General features: G+C 51.1%; 1 protein-coding gene across 1 annotated transcript in view; it reads right to left on the bottom strand.

Moving 5' to 3' along the window:
• The window catches only part of LOC308631637 (piezo-type mechanosensitive ion channel component 2-like), a gene marked incomplete at its 3' end in the record, with an annotated part of 303,944 nt that overhangs the window by 7,275 nt on the left and 275,075 nt on the right, over positions 1-21,594 (bottom strand). The window contains 13 exon segments of the mRNA XM_081263019.1: positions 2,490-2,677; positions 4,313-4,402; positions 7,648-7,802; positions 7,806-7,807; positions 9,266-9,362; positions 12,156-12,399; positions 16,555-16,720; positions 17,656-17,757; positions 17,844-18,009; positions 18,013-18,048; positions 18,784-18,984; positions 20,655-20,780; positions 21,063-21,239. Coding sequence (XP_081119145.1) covers positions 2,490-2,677; positions 4,313-4,402; positions 7,648-7,802; positions 7,806-7,807; positions 9,266-9,362; positions 12,156-12,399; positions 16,555-16,720; positions 17,656-17,757; positions 17,844-18,009; positions 18,013-18,048; positions 18,784-18,984; positions 20,655-20,780; positions 21,063-21,239 — 1,750 coding nt within the window.

The following is a 21,594-nucleotide window of genomic DNA, read 5'->3' as shown; positions in this document are numbered from 1 at the left end:
CTGCAGGCTCTGTGGATGTTGAATATATTGCTGAGCTAGTGTGAAACCAGCTTTTTAAATCCTGCCATTGTATCCTCAGACACTTGGCCCTCATGGTGAGGTATTCATCAATGAAGGGAGGCTCAGTATTCACTCAGGCAGTGCTGAGATGGGCTGCACACGCAGCACCCATGGGAAGGTATCATTGAACAGCAATAATGCAGCCCATGTGTGCACATGGTATGGACATGGGAGAAGTGGCACCTTCAACCACACCAAGGCCTGCTGCCAATGTCACACAAACAGCAAGGCCATATTACATGTCACAGATTCACATGTGGCATTCTACTGCACACATTCTTATCCTTGACATTGCTAAGACAGCTCTCTTAGAAAGCCCAATCACTTGACAGATCAAAATAAGGCCTTTAATAAAATTCTTCCAGATTTAACAATAAGTTCTGAAACATATCCAAGACTACAAAATAAACTACCCATGCTCTTCCTTGCATGCCTTTCAGGCTTGGAAAGAAAAATAGATCTCATCGAAAAAAATTTAACACCGCTGTCGGAATGTGATTCCAAACCATGAGCGACTCACGGTCCTGCGTTATTGCACCATCAGGTAGTGTAACCAGGCACACTTAGTGAATACCAGTGTTCAGGAACGTGGCATAATGAGGGTGAAATGGGTCAGAAAAGCCTAACTTCAGTAACCTTCACAGGAAGCTCTTCATATCATTCACAACTGGTAAGATGATCATCAAAGACCACATCCAGTTCCTCTGGAAGGGTGACACTGAGGTGGGAAAAGGAAAGACACCCACAGTGACTGCAGTGGGAACTGGTCCCAGTGGGGTCTGACATTCATGTGACACAATATGACATGGACAGGTCTCTGCACTGGCAAAGGCCCTTTGAGGACAGAGAGGTCGCACGGTTGACTTGTGACTTGACAGGAGTAGGCAACTGCACATAGCATCGCTTGGTCCTCGGCAGGGCTCATGTGCCAAAGGACAGTCCACCGAGAGTCACACTGGAATTTTGCTTGAACATTTCTCTTTGGATTTAAGCAGACAATTGAATAAAACTCTTTATAAATCAATTTTTTGTCCAAAATGCTAAATTCAATATTGGGGATAAAATTCAATTGCATCCACAAATACTGAGCCAATTTCATGAAACTAGTTTTCCGAGTTTTGGAGAATTTCCTCTGGAGTGAGAGAGGCCAACATCAGATCATCATGATGCTAAGCAATAGGTCAGGGAAGGTTCTGGTTTAGTTAGTTTTGTAATGATTCTGAAGATGCCCCTCATGGGTCCCGCCCTGCTCTGTGAGGCATTTTGAGCTCGGTGATATTCCTTGTCTGACAGTTTTGGATATGTGTCTCCATAAGCTATAACCAGGGAAGGCATCCCGACTAATTTTCAGAATACTAATCATTCAATATTCTAACATATCAAAGGAGGGCCAGATGCATGACAATGACATTGGCCAATGGTGACAGTTTCCTTGATAAGCAGAACAAAGACAACCCATAGGTCTCATAGCTGCTTCTTCACTGTCATGGTCAACAGGGAGGTGCGGAATGCTCTGCCTGGCCACCAAGCTCTGATTTTCTGATGTCTGCTGTCAGCACGCTTTAACAATGCAATGTCAAACCTAGACAGACTGCCCAAGCACATCAGAGTCAGGAAAAGGAACCACACTGAACCCGACAAGGAAATGTGCTAACAGGCCCCTCTGCACTGGCTTCTTCTAACCCCGTGCCACGTTTCCACATCTCCCTAGTAACTGAGTGCCTAGCAAGAAATTTTAAAAGGAGAAGGGATTATCTGTTAAAATGCACTGAGTTTTTCATTAAATCAACAGAAAAGAAGCCTCGCTGAACTTTTACAGAAACATTTAGAGGCAAATAGTTTCTAAAAACAGATAAATTACAATAACCAAAAACTTTTCTTGTGATTAATTTAATGTGTTGATCAGAAAATATAAATTTACTGGTGATGAATAGACACTAGTACTGGAAAGATTTCAATATGTGTTATTTCTCTATTCCTTTCAAATAGCAAAGCATGCAAGCCCCTCTAAGCAAACCTTTAAAACTTTAACTGGCTACAATAATTCTATGATTAGATATAACAAATATATATTTCACACTGTTTTACTGAAATACATAATAACTGATATTTTAACTATCAATATTCAGATGCCAAATAAAATCATAGGCAGGCATGTTTAATACTCATATAAAACTTATAGAAATGAAAGGTAGCATATTTAACTATCTTCCCTACAGGCACAAATTAAGCAAAATCACACCAATTTTCTTCATGGGCAGATGTGTGTGAGACAGCGTTAGGCTCAGTGTTTATTTGAGACATCTTGCCCAAGAATGAAGACATTCATTCATTAAATGAGTGTTTTGGGAAATAAATAAATGTACCCACTCACAAAGGGAGGGTAAGACTTGCTGACGCAGGTAGAGCAAGCAGCAGAGCCAGCTTACAGCCCCACCTGAACCAAGCTACTGCCCAGCACCTCAGAAGGGAGTGGGAGGACCCCGCGAACGTACTTTCATCGTCCTCTTCCAGGGGGTTCTGGACGTCCTGGCCTTCCCCAGCCTCCTGCGTCAAGCTCAGCATCCTCTCCTTACCCTTTTTGTACTTCTGCTGTCTGGCCTTGATGCGGTCCATCCTAGGAAATAAACCAGTGTTGGCCATGTCAGGGCCACCTTTGTGGGACTGTGGACTCCACCGCCAGGCGTACTTCTAAAATCATGGACGGCATGGCCAATTCACTTTGAAATCCTCAGTGGTGAAACAATGGCTTCTCAGATGAAGCATCTCCCTGCTCTCTATATAATCTCCACGCTACTCTGCCCTCCACAGTGGCTCGACTTGAGAACCGGATCAGTGATTGCTATGCTGGATTTGGCCTGCAGGCCACAGTGTGCACTCACACCTGGTGTCACAGCCAGTCTGAACAAAATGCACTCTAAGGTGTAAGTCCTTTATACCCCTAAATTTGGCATTCTTCTTCTTCTTCTACATTTTTTTTGTACCAGGGATTGAGCCCAGGGGTGCTTAACCAGTGAGCCATATCCCTGCCCCCCCCCTTTTTTTAATGTTCTATTTAGAGACAGGGTTTTGCTTAGTTGCTTAGGGCCTTGCTGAGGCTGGCCTTGGATTTGTGATCCTCCTGTCATAGACTCCTGAGTCACTGGGATGACAGGTATGCACCACTGTGCCTGGCCAACTTTTGCATTCTTAAACAGAAAAATTCAGCAGTAATCACAACTCAGGCCTCCTGGGAAATGAGAAGCACACCCTAATGTGGGTCCAAATTGTCATTCCTCTGGATCCGTGTTGGTGGGCCAGAAACAATGCTAACACAGTTGTGACACGGTGCACTGGTATTAGGTGTTTACGTATAACTTACATCTTTGTGAAAATGTCCAGGACATGGACCAATCTAATTAATACCAGGAAGCACTTCTGCTGAGGGTGGAGAAAGCTTGGAAATGAAGTCAGAAGGGAATGAAGCTGCTCCTGAAAACTTGGGAAACTTTACTGGGGACTGAGAGAGATCTCCATTTTCTTAGCAAAGTGTCAGCCCTTGGGGACCTCAGGCTCTTGAAAAGTCTACTCGTGCCATCTTTAACTCCACTGCCATCAGCTTTCACACCTTATCCCTGAAGCTATAAGGTCCATTCCCTGCTAAGAATTACACTCAGCAAATTCTTTTCAATAATTCCCAAATCTCCTGAGAGGAGCCAGTCTATGCCATGACCCGGCACAGTGGGAAAGCTCTAGACTGAACATGGGCCGGGATGAACTGCACGCCTCAGGCTGCCTGTGCCCTGTGGGGCTCTCAGTCTTTCAGAACCAGAACTTCTTTCTGGATTACATGATTTCAAGATGCTTCCAGAGCTGACCCCAGGTTTATCCCCTTGACCTGAGATGCCATGAGCATTTTCTGTCTCATTCATGAGCTACTTTAATCTCTACAAAAATCCAGTGGGCCTGTGAGATGTAGTTTAGGGGCAGGAACCTGAGGCTCAGAGACCTGCAGAGCTTTTCCAGGTCCTCCAGGAAGCACCTGAGCTAGGAACTGCTCGTGTCTTTCTCAGGATGGCCCCTGCCACCATTCTGGAACTCTCTTCTTCAGGCTAGGAGGCTCTCGCGACTGCTCTGACTCAGTAAATACACGGGAAGTTGTGAACTGTCACACACACAGACTTTCCAAGGCTCTGAGGCCTCCAAGGGCTGAGAGCTAAATATGGTCCCACAGATCAGAAGAAGGAAGAGAAGGAGAGTGAAAGCATCTTACTGTCTCTTCAGCTGATCCATGGACTTCTTCTCCTCCTCGATTCTTGCCTTTACAGCCTTGACAATTGTGGCCTGAAAAAGTTCGGCTCCCCTAAGGGAAAACTGGAAACACAGAGCCACTTAATAGCTGGCCTTCCCTTGAGAACCATCGCGGATGGGCAGAAATCGTGGCTTCCCTGTGCTGGTGACACTGAAGCTTCCTGGTGGCAGTGGGAGTCACCAACCCCTCTGGAGCAGCCTTCCAGGGGAGGAAGTGGGCTGCATGCCCTCACAAGGTGCCACACTCCCGTGTTTCCTACTGGGCCTTGGCAGAGCTGGCCACGAGGAAAGGGTTTGCAAAGACGGCTGGGTTTCCACTCAGCCAGCAGGAAAGCCCAGGGCCTCCAGCCTCTGGCCGCTCATCCTCTTCCTCCTCTCCTCTGCCCCTCTTCTTCCTCCCTTCTCCAGCCAGCTGAAGTGTCCCTATAAATCTTGGCCTCTCAATATCCTCAACTCTGACTGCTGTCACCTGCTTGGGAAACCCAAGTCCAAGGGACTGTGCTGGGCGGGGGGCAGCCCTCAGCTGCTGAACACAGCCCACCCAAGGGCAGACTTCTCTGGGCCCCAGCTCCCTGGAAATCCCTCCTCTTCTCTACAGCACTGTTTTTCAGCTCAAGTTCCGGATTCTGCCAAGTGGTCTTCTCTGCTAGTGACGACATGGCTTCCTAGAGAGCCCATCCGTCAGGTGGCATTATGTAGCTCAGCGCCCGGCCACCCCTCCTTTCCCATGTGCCGCCTTCCTGCCCTGTGCTCTGGCTCTTCTTGCCTCCGCCTGAGTTCCCCACTCCTCCCCCTGCACTCTGGCCTTCTCCACCGCTGCTGGTCACCAGCAGGCAAGTGACGTCGAGGCTCACTAGTCCTGAAAAATGAAAAAGAATCCTAGTCACCCCACGCCTCGCTGTGCACACTCAGGCCATCCCTCCCCCTGGCTGAACTTCCCTCCGAAGCCTCCTGGGGCTGCCACCTGCACTGTCCCCTCCAGCTCCTGCTCTCTCCAGGCTGCAGCATGGGGTGGGGGCTGCCATAGCAGGCCCTGCATGCCACCACCCTGCCGAAGGGCTCTCCTGCTCCCCCAGCTGCCTGCCACCACGTGGCTGTTGGCTCAGTGTCTGTGTCCTTCCCCACCCACACTGAAGCCTGGGTGCTCGAGGCCTTGGTGCTGGGAGTGGGGCCTCTGGGAGGGGACAGGTCGTGATCAGCATGAAAGCTCCGGTGAAGAGGCCCAGGTGGCCTTCTGCTCTTCCTTCCCCCAGGGAGGACACAGTGAGGAGGGGCTGTCCACGCAGAACAGGCCCTCCCCCACTCCGAATCTGCTGGCATCTCCGTCCTGGACATCCCAGTCTCATGTTGTTTGTGAGCCACCTTGGTTTGGAACTTGTGTGACGGTGGCCTGGGCTGCGACAAAGCCAGGCACAGGTGGGCAGCGGCTGGGTCACCTATCTTTGTCCTTTCTAGCCTGTAAGCTCTGTGAGAGTTGGGGCCCACCTCCTGTCCTCATAACAGGGCAGGCAGTGAACCAAGGAAGGTACGTGGGAGTGAATGAACATGTGTGTGTTCTCTGGAAACTGCCTTGGGAGTTCAGCGTCCACCAATCAGAGCAGGACTTCCTGTGTGAGCACAAGGTATGCTCTGAACAAAGCCGTCACTCCTACTGTACCCAGGGGACATGCTGTCCAAATAATTGTGACAACAATTGGAAAAAGACACTGGCTTTCTATAATGTCTGGGACTTCTAAGGACCATATATTTTGCGGAGGGTGATAAAGAAAAAAAGTATTTGCCTGCAAAATTACCAGCTGCTCTGTACAAATGAGGTCACCTCTGACTGAGACACTGTCCTCTGCTACAGAAATGATGTCCAGAGTATTAGAAAACAACTGTGCTGGTCAATTGCAGGACTGGTACTGTTCCCCTAGGTGGTGCGGGACACAGGCTGCTGGGAGAAAGTGCGGCTTCCTACATTTCTTTTCCTACAAGGCAGACAGTCAGGTGGCAAAGGCCAGGGTTGCTGCATGTGCATGGACTTTTGAAATCAATGTTTTATTTCTCCTGAAGGGAAAGGAAACAAGGCTCCAGGGAAATGGGTGGCACAGACACAGACACAGGAGCTTAAGCCATATGCGAATGGTCAATGAGGGTGATTTCACATTCCACAGCCTGATGTCTGCTGGATGGTGAGCACCAAGGATCCCATGGGATCTGGGGAGGGTCAGCACCTGTGAGATGAGCCCAGCAGTAGGGTCACACAGGAGCACTGACCCTCCTGCCAGGATGGCTTGCAGGCCCTTCCTAGTGCTCCGCCCAGTCTGCTTCCCGAGCCTGTAGATCAGGGGCAACACTTGCAAGAGAAGAAATGGTGGCATGCAAATCCTGCCAGCAGCCCAGAGAAGAAAATCAGTGGGCAGGAAGAGACCAGTGGGAAGGAGGGGGCCAGAAGGACACCTCAGAGGACTCAGAACAAGCGAGGCTACTGGGCTACACTGTTCCCTTGCAGCTGTGGAAGGAATCCACACTCTTCTCCACGATGGCTGTTAATTTCCCTTCCCACCAACAGGGCACCGGGTCCCTTCTCGCCCACCCTCCCTGGCATTTATGTTTTGAGGAGAGCTATTCTGAGTGGCTGGGGTGACCCACACTGGGGTTCTGATCGACATTTCCCTGATGGTACTCTTGCTGAGAGGAGCCTCATGCACTCCCTGGCCACTTGTATCTTCTTTCTTTCTCTGTTTTAAGGTGCTGGGACCACCCCATCCCCACCCAGGGCCCGTGCACAACAGGCACATGCTCACCACTGAGCTGTACTCTCAGCCCCCATTTGCATATTTTCTTTAAAAAAAAATGCCTATTTAGATCAGTTGTCTATTTTGTGAGATTTTTGTTGTTGTTTTTAAGCTTTTTGAATTCCTTCTCCACTAACGATCTGCTACATCATAGATGATAGTCATGGTTTTCTCTGCTTTCGAGAGTTTCTTCTTAAAGAAGTAGGGAGGGGAAAGACGGAGGCTCAGAACCAGCACTGGCCCTGCCTCAGGGAGGGTGTGTGGCAGGCTTCAGTCAGCCCAGGCCCCTCTGAGCTTCTGCAGGGCCCAAGTCCTGGGAAGTGTCACTCTCATCAGACTCCATGTTTCTATACCATGTAGGTGGGTCTTAATGGCCTGGGCTAGATTTTCCTTGCTTTCCTGGAGAGGATGTCTCAGTTTGTGTGGTTTCTCCGAGCAGGCTCAGACAGAAAGCAGGTGGGTGGTACTCAGCACACTTTCTAGGAGAGCAGCCACGTGCTTCCATGGCCGGACCCACCTGGAAGCCAGGATCTGGGAAGCTTTGATGTTGGCCACGACGTGCAGGAAGTAGTAGCTCATGAACACGCGTCTCTGCAGCAAGAGGAAGGCAAAGCAGATGCTGTCCCAGATGATCCCGGCCTCCCCGCTGGGCAGTCTGCAGGAGGCGTCATCCTAGGCTGTGTGACAAGAGGAAAACCCAATGGAGCCGACTTCCCTCCCACAGTCACCCTGTGGCCTGCCTGAGTGCAGGGATCACAGAGGCCCAAGAGCAGCGTTCCCAGGCGCTACTTACAGATGACCCATTACAAATGACGCACACACTTCAAATCTAGCATCAGCATGAACTCATTGGGCTATGACACAGGGTCTCTTGACCTTCGGCAGAGAGGCCCCTGTGCCCCTTAGGGACCCCCAACGAGGGCCATGGGGAGTAATGTGCAGTGACAGAGGAAACTCTTTGTTCAACAAAACACAGCTGTCCTACCACAGGCTCTGTGGGGTGACGCCATGCCAAGGGACACGGATGGTCTTTAAAGGAGGTGGAGTGAGCAGCCCCCTGGATCCTCAGTCAAAGGCCATCCCTCGTGGTACTCAACTGCAAAGTGCAGCCTGAGCCACCAGCCACGGTGCAGGAGGCTTGGATACAAGCGGCCCCCATCCTGGCCCACAGAAGACCCCCATGTTGTCATGGTCTGAGCTTGATCAATATAGATTATAAATTATAGAGTATAGGTTATGGAATATTAATGAGTAGGATAATAGGAATATGTGATAAGTGTTATAGAATAAATAATGTTAAGCTGTTTCTAAGATGCTACAGATTGTTTTTCTGTACTTCATATGCCCACAAATGTGCTTGAATCCAGGATGCTGTCTGTTTTGCTCTGCTGACTGCTTTCTTAGCCCTGGCATCCTCTTGCTTGCCTGCACCTATGTTTTTGAGGATGTGGTTTTTCCCCTTATAAACCCCACAGAACTCGGACCCGATACTGGTCCTAGCAAAGACAATTCGGGTCCTGCAGGGAGTAGTCCCAGCTGACTAAATAGAAGACCTTCTAATTTGGACAAAATTCAGACTGAGAGTGTTTCCTGAATGTTTAGCCCACAACCATGTGACACAGCCCTGGGCTCTGTTGCAAGGGGCAGGGTGGTGGGGACAGCATGTCCCTTAGTCCGTGTGTAGGTCTAGTTCCAGAAATCCCAGGGCTCTCCCAATGGTTTGAATTTACAGATCCCTGAACTTCTTGAGGAGAGAAAGTTCTAGAAGTCTCATCACCTTGAGACCCCTGAGTCTAACCAGAGCAACTCCACTTTTGGGTGGGCCCTGGAGTCCTTCCCTATCGTAGGTAGCTCAGAGGAGTCCAGGGAGTCACAACAGCACTGCACCCAATCTCCAGACCTGCTGGGTGGGCAGTGTCTAGGAAGTGACCCAAGGTGCCTGGAGCGAAGGCACCTCATGCCATGGCCCGCAGGTCCACAGCGCGCTCCCTTTCCATTGCTTCCACCCGGGGCACCATCGACCTCCACCTTGGACTCTTCTCTTTGTGTGCTTGGGCCCAGTTTCTAAGTCAGAGCAGTCCTGCTCCACGTCCCTCCTTTCTGACATCCACTACACATGTGCCTCTTGTACTTACGCATGGTGTAGCCCTTGACGGTGCAGGCCAGGCTGAAGGCCTGGATCAACCAGCAACTCTTCTTAACCAACGTTCCAATGTATCCACACGCGCCTATCTGAAAAACAGACAGAGGCAGGGTCTGAAACTGCACCCTGAAAACAAGCTGGGGTCTTGTGATCCCAACAGGTGCAAAAACTCACAAGGGCCTGGTGCCAGAGATCAAGATGGCACACGTGGGACCCAATCTCAGACACCACGCGACCCTGCACTGGCAGCTCCTGGAGCCCTGGAAGTCCCCAGGCAAATCAGACCCACGCACACAGCCAGGGTCTTCGGAGCAGCGCTGCTGCACGTGGAAGCACCTCTTGTCGAGAGGAAACCTGGGCTGTGGGGGGAATAAGCCAAGCCCCATTATTGTGGATGGGTGCACTCTGGGCCCCTGTTTTGATTCTGTGTTCCCAGGAGCCATCCCAGACACAGCTGCAGGAACAGGCCATCCACCCTCACCCACAGGAGCTGCAGCCAAGGACCCCACCAGGTGGACAGAAATCATTGCAATGACAGAAATGCTCCTTACTGAACTCGAGCTGACCTCCTCCTTGACACCACCTCCTAGACAGTATAGCCCACAACTGTGCACACAGTGTCACACATGTCAGGTGTCCTATGTGATCCTGGGAGGACTTAGCAGGGGTGTGTGGACACACTGCACCATTGTGTAGACGGAACCTGAACAGCTGAGGACTTCCATACCTACTGGTGGCTCTGACCCAATCCCAAGGGGTACCAAGGAATGAGAGTGTGTGATCTGAGACATTGGGCGGTTCTCTGGGTGAAGAAATCTTTTTGTTGATTGTTGGGACATGGTAGTCTCGTAATAATGGATTTCTTGTTACAGGTGTGCTGTGCTCAATCCTGAGGACGGTGGGGAGGTTCAGCCAACACCCTAGGTGTGGCTGAGCTGTGTGTCCTGGGGATATGGGAGCGGGAGAATACTGGGATTTCTATGGGATGCTCAGCCCTGAGAACGACTTCCCACCATCTTCCAAACTACGCTGCCCACTCCAGGCAGGGGATGCCCTTCCCCTTTGTAACTCCACCCCAATCCATTGTCTGAGTCTCAGAGGTTGAAATGGCATTGCCTCCCCCTGACTCCCAAGCAAGATATTAGGCTTTCTTTAGTTTTTGCCTTATTTTCCTCCAAGGTTATAACCACATTGTTAACAATTGTATTATTATTATTTGTAGATCCTTCTTTCCTTCCAGAATGTGAGCTTCTTGAGAGTCAAATAAGAGCATTATTTATCTCCAATTCCTTAAGATATAACATAGTGCTCAGGAAAGAACAGGTCTGCAACACAGGTTTACAGAATGAAGAAGAATGAATGAATGGATGGATAGAGGACAGATGGGTGGATGGAAGGACAGACGCCGTATCCACACATTTTCCAGGCATAGCTATGAGATCACACTCCAGTGGTGGATCCCTCTCCATGGAGTGGCTTCAGGATGGGACGGACTTGTCTAGTCTGGTCTATGCTCTGCAGTGACTCACTGTGCTACTCCAAGCATGAGTCCATGCTAGTGGGGAAAGGCGTTGACTTAAAGGCACTTTCACCCTCAACTAGAGAATTCATCTTTCAACAAATGGTAGGCAAAATATATCATTCAAATATTCATTACCCACAGACTAGGCTTTCCCAGCTCTGAAACACAGCAAAACACCCATGGAAAAAAAAAAATCCAACAGCCTTCACAGATCAGTGCTGTGGTGAACTGAGCCCTAAGCAGCTAGCAGGGAAGAAGGGTGGAGTCCCTCCGCCAGTGCCCTTCGTCTGCTCCACCAGGCACAGCCGAGAGGAGCAGGCACGACCTGATGTGGAGGCTGGCGGGAGAGGCAGAAACTGCTTCAGCCCTTGAAGGTTTGCTGGTTAACTTCCTACAGCACTGAGTAACTTAAATAGCGTCCTTGTGGCCTAAAAGATGGATTTCTGGCATCACTAGCAGACAGTGTGAGCCATCTGTCACGTTAGGAGAACAGTTTGGCCCAAAGGACCACAGCTACGTAACAGCAGAGCAAGCGGGTGCTGTTCCTCGGTCCGTCCGCATGGTTCAGCCAAGCCCTAATCGGATATCGACACTCAGAGGCTGCCCTAGGCTGCACTCTCTCCCAGGTCTCTCCATTTCTGGCACGTGGGATTTCTTGCATCCTGTCTCCATTCCACCTTATTCCCCACGCCACACAGAGAATTATGCTCATTTCATTTTACTTTACACCTCTACAGTTCTTTGCGAGTAAGAGTTGTATTTTTGTGAATATGATATGACTGAAAAACTTCAACAAACTGGGCATGGTGGTGCACTCCTGTAATTGCAGGGACTCAGGAGGCTGAGGCAGGAGGATTGCAAGTTTGAGGTCAGCCTCTGAAACTTAGTGGGACCCTAACTTAGTGAGAACCTGCCTCAAAATAAAATAAAAGGAGAAGAGAAAGAGCGGGGAATGGAACTCAGAGGTAGAGCAGCCCTGGGTTTAATCCCTAGTACCACAAACACCAAAACCAATTCTCAGCTTCCTGTGGAGCCACCAAAGGCCCCTTCAAGCACATACTGTGAGTGATAAGATGGTTCCTCAGAAGGGATGGGACTTAAGTTAATAAAACACATTCTAGAATTTTTCCAGTGAATACAACCCTTTCACCACGTGACCTTGAAACTGTGGAAAAGAGCAAAATGTGTTCTGCTGAATTTGGCAAAGCACAGTCATAATGGTCCTGGGGATCCTGAATTGGCAGCATCTTGTTTGGGGTTTTTGAGAGCTGTATGAGAGGCTCAGGGCTCCTGATAACCACCGAGTGCTGATCCACTCTCACGTGGAAGCCGCATCTGTGCTGTGTTGGGAGGCACTTACCGACAGTATATTCTTCATGGTGATCACAAAAACATTGTAGGCGATCAGCCAGTCCCAGTAGCGCAGGATGCTCTTGATGGGTTTCAGTAGCAAATCGCCCCCAAAGAGCAGGAAGTAGAAACAGGCCACCAGGTAACCCATACAAAATATGCTGATCCTGGTTGTCCCAGTAATGAAGATGATCGTCAGCACGAACCAGAAGAGGTAGCTGAAGATGATGACCTTGGACATGTCCAAGTAGGATCTGGAAAGAACCAAAGGACACGGGGCAACAGGAGAGCAGAACAGCACAGAACGGGGAGTTTCTGTTTGAAGAAGGGAAAGAACTCAGCTCCATGGGTTGCCCACGAGAGCCGTTTCAGAGCACGCCAGCGGCTCTGGCTCCACCTTTCCTTCTCCTGGGGGCACTGTCCTGCAATCAGCGCCACCATAACTGCACGTGCTACCACCATCATCCTGTGGGTCACGTTTCTCACACACAGCCACATTCTCGGCCTACCACTTGGTGTTCAAAATGCCTCTGATTTTCCATGGAAGGGATGGATCATGGTATGGCAACAGAAATTGTAACACAGATACCAAATCAATTCTAAAACTTAGCATTTCTTGCTAGAATATCCTGGCTGGCAGGAAACAAATGAACATGCATTCCTTTTCCTGAGCTAGAAATCAGCAGAAGAAACAAACCCATAAACATACGAAGATTTTACTAGAAATGAAAAGGTCTCCATAGAGACGGGGACTAGTTCTGACACAGACACTGCCAGATGGGACCCTGGGCTTTTTAGCACTCTGCCTTTGGACGTCCCGGGCTGAGTCAGGGTTCCTTTTGGGGGCCTATCCCTCCACAATGGCCCTCTTGATTTAAGGGGAGACAAGATTCGTGCCTCGGTCTTCTTGTGACAATAGCCGCTGCCAGAGTCATAGCTGACAGGAACACTCCTTGCAGGCTGAGGCCACCCATGATTGTTTGGTCACAGCTTTCGGTGTTGGGTGGTTTTGCTTTGGATGCGTCTCTACCCAGATTTGGGGAGAAGCAAAGCAAAACGAGTTCTGGATTAGTTCTTTGATTAACGGGTTGTTATTTTGCAGGGTGTCAATAAACCATCTCTTATTAAAACATGAACTGTACTTGACCTGTCCAGTGTTACTAGGGAAGGAGCATTTTTTTTCAGATGAACTTTTAGCCTTTATGTTTTGCAGAGTAAAACACTTAAAATGTTTTTGTGAATTTTTTTTTTAATCTAAAATATATTTTGGGCTGGGGATGTGGCTCAAGCGGTAGCGCGCTCGCCTGGCATGCGTGCGGCCCGGGTTCGATCCTCGGCACCACATACCAACAAGGATGTTGTGTCCGCCGAGAACTAAGAAATAAATATTAAAAATTCTCTCTCTCTCTCCTCTCTCTCTTCTCTCACTCTCTCTTTAAAAAAAAAAATAAAATAAAATATATTTCACCCCCCTTGACTTTCTAAGCAAAGGAGAGCAGATAACAAGCCAGTGTTTCTCAGTGAGCCAGGACCTCTGGGGTGGAGTCAGTGACACATGGAGCTCCCAGTCCCTTCTGAAGCCCATATGGGGGACTTCCCTGGACCTGGGATGGGGCACTCTGAGTGCACGTGGGGGCTGTGCGGGCATTCAGTACTCCTGCTGGCCTTCACAGGTCCATCCCTGGCCAGGAGCCTCCCGGTGTCACAATGCGGAGCTGGTGGAGAAAATGTGGGAAACATCAGCAGATGAGGATCCTCCAGGTCCTAGAGAGAACTGATTTGAGTCCTGGTGACAGGTGGCAGGGTCCAGAGGGTGTTCCCTGTCAGAGCCCAGAGAGAGGAAGTGTGGAGCCACTCAAACCTGAGGGCGGGCTGGAGGAGGGCTGCACCCCTTACATCACCACCTGCTCAGGGCTTTCCACACGGCCACCTGCTATTGGGCCCCTTACGTCACTACCACGGGACATGACTGCTCACTTCCCACCATAGGGGTGTGTGCCTGTCACTTTCTGGTATTCCTAACTGATAAACAGATCTAAAAACTTGAAACAATCTAATTTTCAAAATAAGATTTAGCCTTAAAAACCAGTGATGAGTAGAGGCTTCTGCCTGGGTTGGTCTTTAGGAGTGGCTCTGCTGTGCTAAAGTACTTACTCCCTTTGTGCTGGGTGGGAAGGGTGTGTGCTGGGGCCATCTTTCTCTCACATCACAGAGAAGAGGCGAGACTGGGAACCCTGCCTGAGACCAGTGTTCGTACGGCACATCACTCAGAAAGACCATCTTCAAGCCTATTTGCTTATGGGTATTTACTCAGTGTGCACTGAGCTTCTGACAGAGCCAGAGTATGCTCGGTGCGGGGCTGGACTGACGGGCCAGATCCTTGTGCTCTGGTCCCTGTGCCTCAGCTCTACCTGGCGGTCTTCTCATCTGCAAATGGGATGATAACACCTGCACACAGGTGGCCTTTGGGAGGCAATGGCTCCACACACGTAAAGCACCTGGAACAGAGCCTGGCTCTTTGAAAGCACAGGATAACTCTTAAAGTGACCCTATCCCTCATAGTGCCAAAGCCATTGGGTGGGATGGGCACAAGAGTGAACAGGTGAGAAGGGGACTCACCCCTCAGAAGGGGGCAGAGTGGGCTCTTGGGGTAACAGCACCAGGTTAGAGGGCGGTCGCGCTGTTTAAACAGGACTCTCCTGGCCGTGACTGCAGGAGCCCCTCCCCGGTCCCCTCACGGAAGGAGCCAGCCGCCACCCTGTGAGACTCCAAGGCCAGGCAGTTGGTCCACAGCCTCTCACCAGCTGTGCTGGCTCCTGGGTGGCTCTGAGCCCTCAAGGGTGGAAAGAGCTGGGTGTGGAGGCTGAGTCAGCGTGCCTTCAAGAAGGGGAGGCCAGGGGAGGCCAGGCAGGGCCGAAGGGACCAGGGAGAAGCAAAGCCAGCAACACAGCCCGGGAGACAACCGGCTCTCAAGACCAGGTCCAGGTGTCGCTGATGGGGAAGATGGTGGAGGTCAGCCAAGGTGCTGTGGAGCAGAGGACAGGGATGGGAGGGAGGAGGGCACAGTTGGGGGGCACTGGACCGAGGACTTTGTGCATTCATGAGTATTGCAAGTGGGCCCCACAGTCAGGGTGGTCAATGCGGGCCCCACCGTCACATGTGACTAAAATGCACTAGTTAAATAAGTCACACCCACCTTACAACAGGCTCTAACCGAAGCCCAGGCCGAGACACAGAGCGAGAGTGAGGACAGCAGCAGCACAGGCGGCTCTAGACTCTCACTCCTCAGGGCCCAGAACACACGGGAGGTGAGGGAGCAGAGGCACAGGGACGGGGGAGGGCGGAGGGTGAGCAGGGATGTGGACAAGGAGGAGGGACAGAGGATGAGCAGACAGAACAGGGACGAGGAGGAGGGACAGGGATGAGGAAGGGGGCAAGATGATGGCAATGAGGAAGGGGAGCGAAGATGAGGAGGAGGGACGAAGGATATAGGAGGTACGAAAATGGAGAGGAGGGAGGGATATGAGGAGGAGGGACAGGTGAGGATGAGTGATGGGCCACAGGGAGGAGGGAGGGAGGATGGGGAGGGAGGGGGATGAAAGGGGACGGGGATAGGGAAGGGATGGGGGATGAGGGGGGATGGGGAGGGGATGGGTGATAAGGGGGGATGAAGGGGGATGGAGGATGGGGGGAGATGGGTGATGAGGGGGGATGGGGAATGAGGGGGGATGGAGGATGAGGGGGGATGGAGGATGGGGGGATGGAGGATGAGGAGGGGATAAAGGTGAGGGGGGATGGGGAGAGGAGATGAGGAGGATGGAGGATGAGGAAAATGTGGGATGAGGGGGGATGGGGAATGAGAGGGATGGGGAATGAGGAGGAGGGATGAGAAATGAGGGGACAAGGAGGAGGAGATGGGGAAGGAGGAGGAGATGGGGAATGAGGAAGGGATGGGGGATGAGGAGGGGGATAGGAGATGAGGAGGGGATGGGGGATGGAGGGGGATGGGGATGAGGAGGAGGGGTGGGGATGAGGGGGCATGGGGAGAGGAAGGTGATGGGGATGAGGAGGGGGATGAGGAGGAGGGGTGGGGATGAGGAAGAGGGATGGGATGAGGAGGGGTGGCAGAGGATGCTGGGGAGTTGGGGTGAGGGTCTGGAGGTGGGGAGGTTTTTCTGGAGAGCTGCTACAGGGTATGATTGACATGAGTCGGCTTCGTATGACGAGGAGGAAAGTGGAGGCCACAGAAGGAGGCCAGTACTGATGGGAGCCTCAGTGTGGAGGCTCCCAGTCATAGCTTTGGAGTCTGTAGTTCAGCAGATCTCCTTCCCAGCCCAGCAGAGGGAGGAGGGGAGAGTGGGCCTCAGGAGGTGCCCAGGGTGGAGCTGCTGGGTGGTGCGCAGCCTCACCTGCAGTGGATGAAGTCTGGCACGGGGTTGCGCTGGCTGAAGGAGGCCGCATCCAGGTTCATGCAGATCTCCACGTTGTCCCCGGCCATGATCCGCACGGCAGCTTTATTCTCATCCTCAAAGATCTGCCGCTGCAGGGAGGCGCACAGGAGCATCATGAAGTCGTCTGCAGGACAAGGGCGACACTGGCACCTGCTCTCTTCTGGGCTCCCTCGGGCAGCACAGTCACCCCCGAGTGAGCTGGGCCCCAAAGCGCTCAGTAAAAGCCATCCTGGACCCCAAGGCCAGGCCAAGAGCATCTGCAGCATGGGGAGCTGTGTGAGGGCAGGCCCATAGGGCTCCCCTGGCGGTCTGGGTTTCGCCTGCACGGTGGCCAGTGAGGGTGCTGGGCTAGGGAGTGTCCTTCCTGGCCTGGGTCTCCGCCCATGTCCAGGCAGCTGGAGCTGTTGCCCTGCTGACCTCCTCACCTGTTGTGGATGCAGACATCCTGTTCTATTTGACCTTGTCCTCTCTCTACATTTGTAACCCAAGGCCATTCCCAGCCAGGCACCAGAGAGAAGGGGAAGGCAGAGAGCGTGTGGGCAGAGGGGATGTGAGCCAGGCAGGCTGCAGCCTTGCTGAGGCCCTCATTTTAAACCTGATTATGTGAGGAGCCACTCCCTGCCATCCCGGGTGGCGCGGCGTCTCTAGCCCTGGGCTCACCAGCCCATGAGATGGCCCTGACAAGGTACCCAGCGACGCCAAGTCTGGGAGGTAGATATCCTCCTCATCGTCACAGCCCTGCTCTATTTGGGTCTGTCTGTGGTGGCAGCTGGGAACCCTTCCTGGCCCCAGGCTCCCTCCCTGATCTGTCTTGTGAAAGGCGGGCGTGCAGGTGTGTGAGGGTGTCTGGGGGTGAGAGGACTCGAGTGAACACAGAACCTCCAATGTTGACTTGTTAATTCTGCAAATGCAACAGAGCAAGGAAGAGCCATTCCTGACTGGTGATAGGGTTATAAGGTCCAGCGGAAGACCAGCGGTCCTGGGGCACCCTGCGAGGACTGAGGAGCCAATGTAAACCCAGCTACTGATGTCTCAGGGCCCTGAGGCATAAGCACTCACAGACGAGAAACACTGGGTTCGGCCGCACGATGAAATCCGGGAAGTACAGCCACTTGATGATGTTGTCGTTGAAGTCGGCGCCCTTGAACCTCCATGGGTAATCTGCAGGAAGGGCCACAGCCAGAATCAGTCTCTTGCACTGGTCTGTGTTGCGGCTTGGGCGAGAGCCACCGGGGGAGTGCCCTCACCTCGGCAGGGGGCAGGCGGGATGCCAATGCAGATGAAGTACTGGAAGGTGATGATGCAGGCCAGGAAGCAGCAGTACTTGGGCCAGACCTCCGCGATGGCCTTTCTTCTGCGTCGGTACAGGACAGCAATGAGCCAGCAGGCGTGAATCATGGCATAGAAATCCATTCACTGGCCGATCACGTTCACTGACATTAGGAAACAGGTCTGCGTAAGGGTGACAAGAGGTGAAAACACATGGGGTTTGCAGGGAAGGGAGCCACACCTGTGCAGCCTGGATGGCCCCCGCATGGGTCCCCACATCTTGCTCTTTTGAAAGCCTTTTAGCCTGAAGGCAGATCCACAGGTTAACTCCAAAGGAGCACCTGACTGAGTCACTGTCATGAGACCCACTTCAAACTGGAGAGGACGCAGGCAGACAGCGGTAATGACTTCATGATACAGCACCCCTGCAAATTCATCCTATTAAATAAAGGGCAGGATCTACCAGCACAACTTCAGGTTAAAACAGCTCCCTGGAGCTGCAGGTTATACTCTGAATGCTCGAAAGCAAAGATGGTTGAGAATATTTTACTCTTTACAAGTAACTAATGTGAGGGCTAGACTGTGACTTAATGGTGGAGCCCTTGCCCAGAACATACAGGTCCTGGGTTCTAACCCCAGCACAAAGCTGGCGGGAGAAGAACTAATAAGACAGTGGATGTTCATGCACCCAGATGGCTCTTGAGATCCCGAGAGGCCAAGTGCCTGGCTGCAGAGTAAGGGGCACTGGTCCCCAGACTTGGGAAATGCCACTGCGTCAATAGCAGCACTCTCTGTGGACCCCGAGGAGTCAGTCTGCATGGGCTGGAGTGTGGAATAGCCCCAGTGGCCAACTGGCCTGAGATGGCTATTTATATGTTTGTGTAAAGAGAAATAAAACACATTGGCAAGAAAACTCACCTCCAGGCCAAACTTGTAGAAGAAGTAGTTTATGAAATATTTGGCACAGTTAATAAGTCCATCATCCAGATGCATTCTTGTGATGTCATGAAAGATAGTTTTGGACACAGGGGCAGTAAGGTTGTTTCGACCCCGATAGTACTCCTGATGGCGGTAAATGGTAACTTCGAAGGCCAGAATGGCCAACATCAGGAGGTTATTCTACGAAGAATAAGCAAGAACATACAGCTGTTTGCCAAGGGCTTTATGAGTTTCAGTTTGAGCTATTCCTATAATGTCACTGTTCTTGATTCTTAATGTCTAAAGCACAGTGTTTTATAAAACCCCACCTTTAGGGGCTGGGGATGTGGCTCAAGCGGTAGCGCGCTCGCCTGGCATGCGTGCGGCCCGGGTTCGATCCTCAGCACCACATACCAACAAAGATGTTGTGTCCGCCGAGAACTAAAAAATAAATATTAAAAATTCTCTCTCTCTCTCACTCTCTCTCCTCTCTCACTCTCTCTTTAAAAAAAAAATAAATAAAAAAATAAAAAAATAAAACCCCACCTTTATGACATCCTACTGCACTCAAGGCTCTGTCTTATTTACTGTGGTGTTGTCTCCATTATGGAAATGGGGCTAATCTCCATGGCAACAGGACTCAGAATCTCTGGAGGCGAGACAGTGGCTGTGCTCCTAATCCTGGAGAAGCACTCCACACCGGGGGTACCTGGCCCCGGGGGGTTGCTGGCAACCAGAGGGGCCAACGGTGCAGACACATCCTGGGAAACACACTGCGCCAGCCCCAGGGGACACCTTTACCACCTCTGACGTCTGGCCAGAGTAGGCAGTGAATTGAGAAGCATGCTCACAACGGAGCAGTAGTGTGAACACAACAGGAGTGGTGAGAAGAGCCCCCGTGGGTCTCCACACTGCTCTAACCACCCTTTTCAAGTATCGATTTGTCTTATCTTTTTTACAGCCACTGGGGGCTGAGACCATTCCCAAAGGTATCTACTGTATTAGGAAAACTCGCAGCTACTCACAGAAGACAGAGGTCTAGGGCCTTTGAGGTCCAGACATGGAGCAGAAAGGTCTTACTTCTAAGGGCTCTGTCCATGCAATACAGACAGGACTGCTTAGATTATCCACCAAGGTAAAATGTGAAGCATGGAAGGTATAATGTTTTCATCTCTTTGCAACTGAAGTTCTTTTTTTTGCAAAGGTAATGCTTTATTCCTTCTAAATGTAGTAAATGGTCTTTATTAAAAATCACAGGGAAACATCTGGGAATGGTGGCACATGCCTATAATCCCAGTGGCTTGGGAGACTGAAGCAGGAGGATCAAAAGTTCAAAGCCAGCCTCAGCAACTGAGTGAGACCCAGTCTCAAAATAAAAAGGTCTAGGGATATGGCACAGAGGTTGAGCACCCTAGGTTCAATTCCTGGTAAATAATAATTATTATAAGGAGAAACATAATTTAGACAGCAAAAGTTTCTTGTAAAATAACATCTCCTTCTCAGAAATTATCACTATTGACAATTTGATATATTGCATCCCATATTTTTCTTTGCACAGTGTTTTAAGACTTGCTTTTTTAAAATTGGACAGCGTATTTTGGACATGTTTCAGTTCTGAGAACCCAGTGACCTTGCTCTTGGAATGTGACAAGGCACTTGGTGAATGTATGCGGCACACTGTATTCCGTCAAGCTCAGACTGCTGGCCAGCTTCTCTTTGGTGCAATAATGATCTGTCACAGGAATTTGTTGCAAGCATGATTCCAAATGCCACATGAGAAGAGGAGGTTATATCTAATGGAATACTAACGGTCTCAAGGGGAAGGATTCCAAACTGTGCTGAGCTCCTAGTAGGAACAAAAGTGCCCTTACCCTCAGGTAGACAAGCAAGGGAGAAGACTTCCTCAGGCCAACCCACTCAGTGGGGTCAATAGGCGCACTGTAGAGGAGGGACTTGTTCAGGTCCTGCAGGGGTATGTTGGTTTGGTTTTCATTGGGCTGAAAAGAATAAAAATGGAGTGAAAAATGGCTCTCCAGATTGGGTGAGTTCAGGTGTCCTCCTTCAGCTTGGACCAAAGGGACAGGGGTGGGATAGGGAGGGAAAGGCCCAGTGTGAGGGGGAGGTCCCCACTGGAGGGAGGCAGAGGTCCAGCACAGAGGGCAGGACAGACAGGGCCTGGATGGGGTGACTCACAGGCTGGACAGAATGAGCATGTGGCAGCTGGCCCTCCAACCGCCTTGCTTCCCTGAAGGGCAGTGGGACCCCTCCCCCTGGCTCACCAAGGAGCAGTTAACAGAGAAGCTCTCGGGCTTGATGGTTTGCAGCTGGTACAGCATCTTGCAGACGATGATCACACAGGTCCAGACGGTGCAGATGCTGGAAGCCACATGGCGGAGCTTGGCGTAAGGCAGAGCGAAAGCCCAAGAAATCAAAAACACATAGTTGAACAGAGACACCTGCAGACATGGAATCAGAAATGGAGACAGGAACACACAACATGACGTGACATCCACAAGCACAATGACCCGACCTCTCACCTGCAAGGGGGGTTGAGGTCTGAGCACGTGCAAGGCATTGCCTCTGTGCTGGGCACTCGGGGAGTGAGTGAGCCCAGGGCCCAAGGACACTGTGTCTTCTGTGGAAGACAGACGCGGAACAAGGTGATGCCAGTGTAGGGCAATGATGGCTGAGCTGAAGATGTGAACAGGCTCCTGCCTGAGGCGTCCTGGCTCCAGGGTGGAGATGCGGGAATCCCCGAGTCAGGCTGTGAAGCTGAGGACGAGTGGAGGAGCATGGTGGGGCAGGTAACCA

This window comes from Spermophilus citellus (genome assembly GCF_964194105.1).
Source record: "Spermophilus citellus genome assembly, chromosome: 12".
NCBI classification, from domain to species: domain Eukaryota; kingdom Metazoa; phylum Chordata; class Mammalia; order Rodentia; family Sciuridae; genus Spermophilus; species Spermophilus citellus.
The sequence above is the reverse complement of the archived record's forward strand: the minus strand, read 5'-3'. Positions and strand labels throughout refer to the sequence as shown.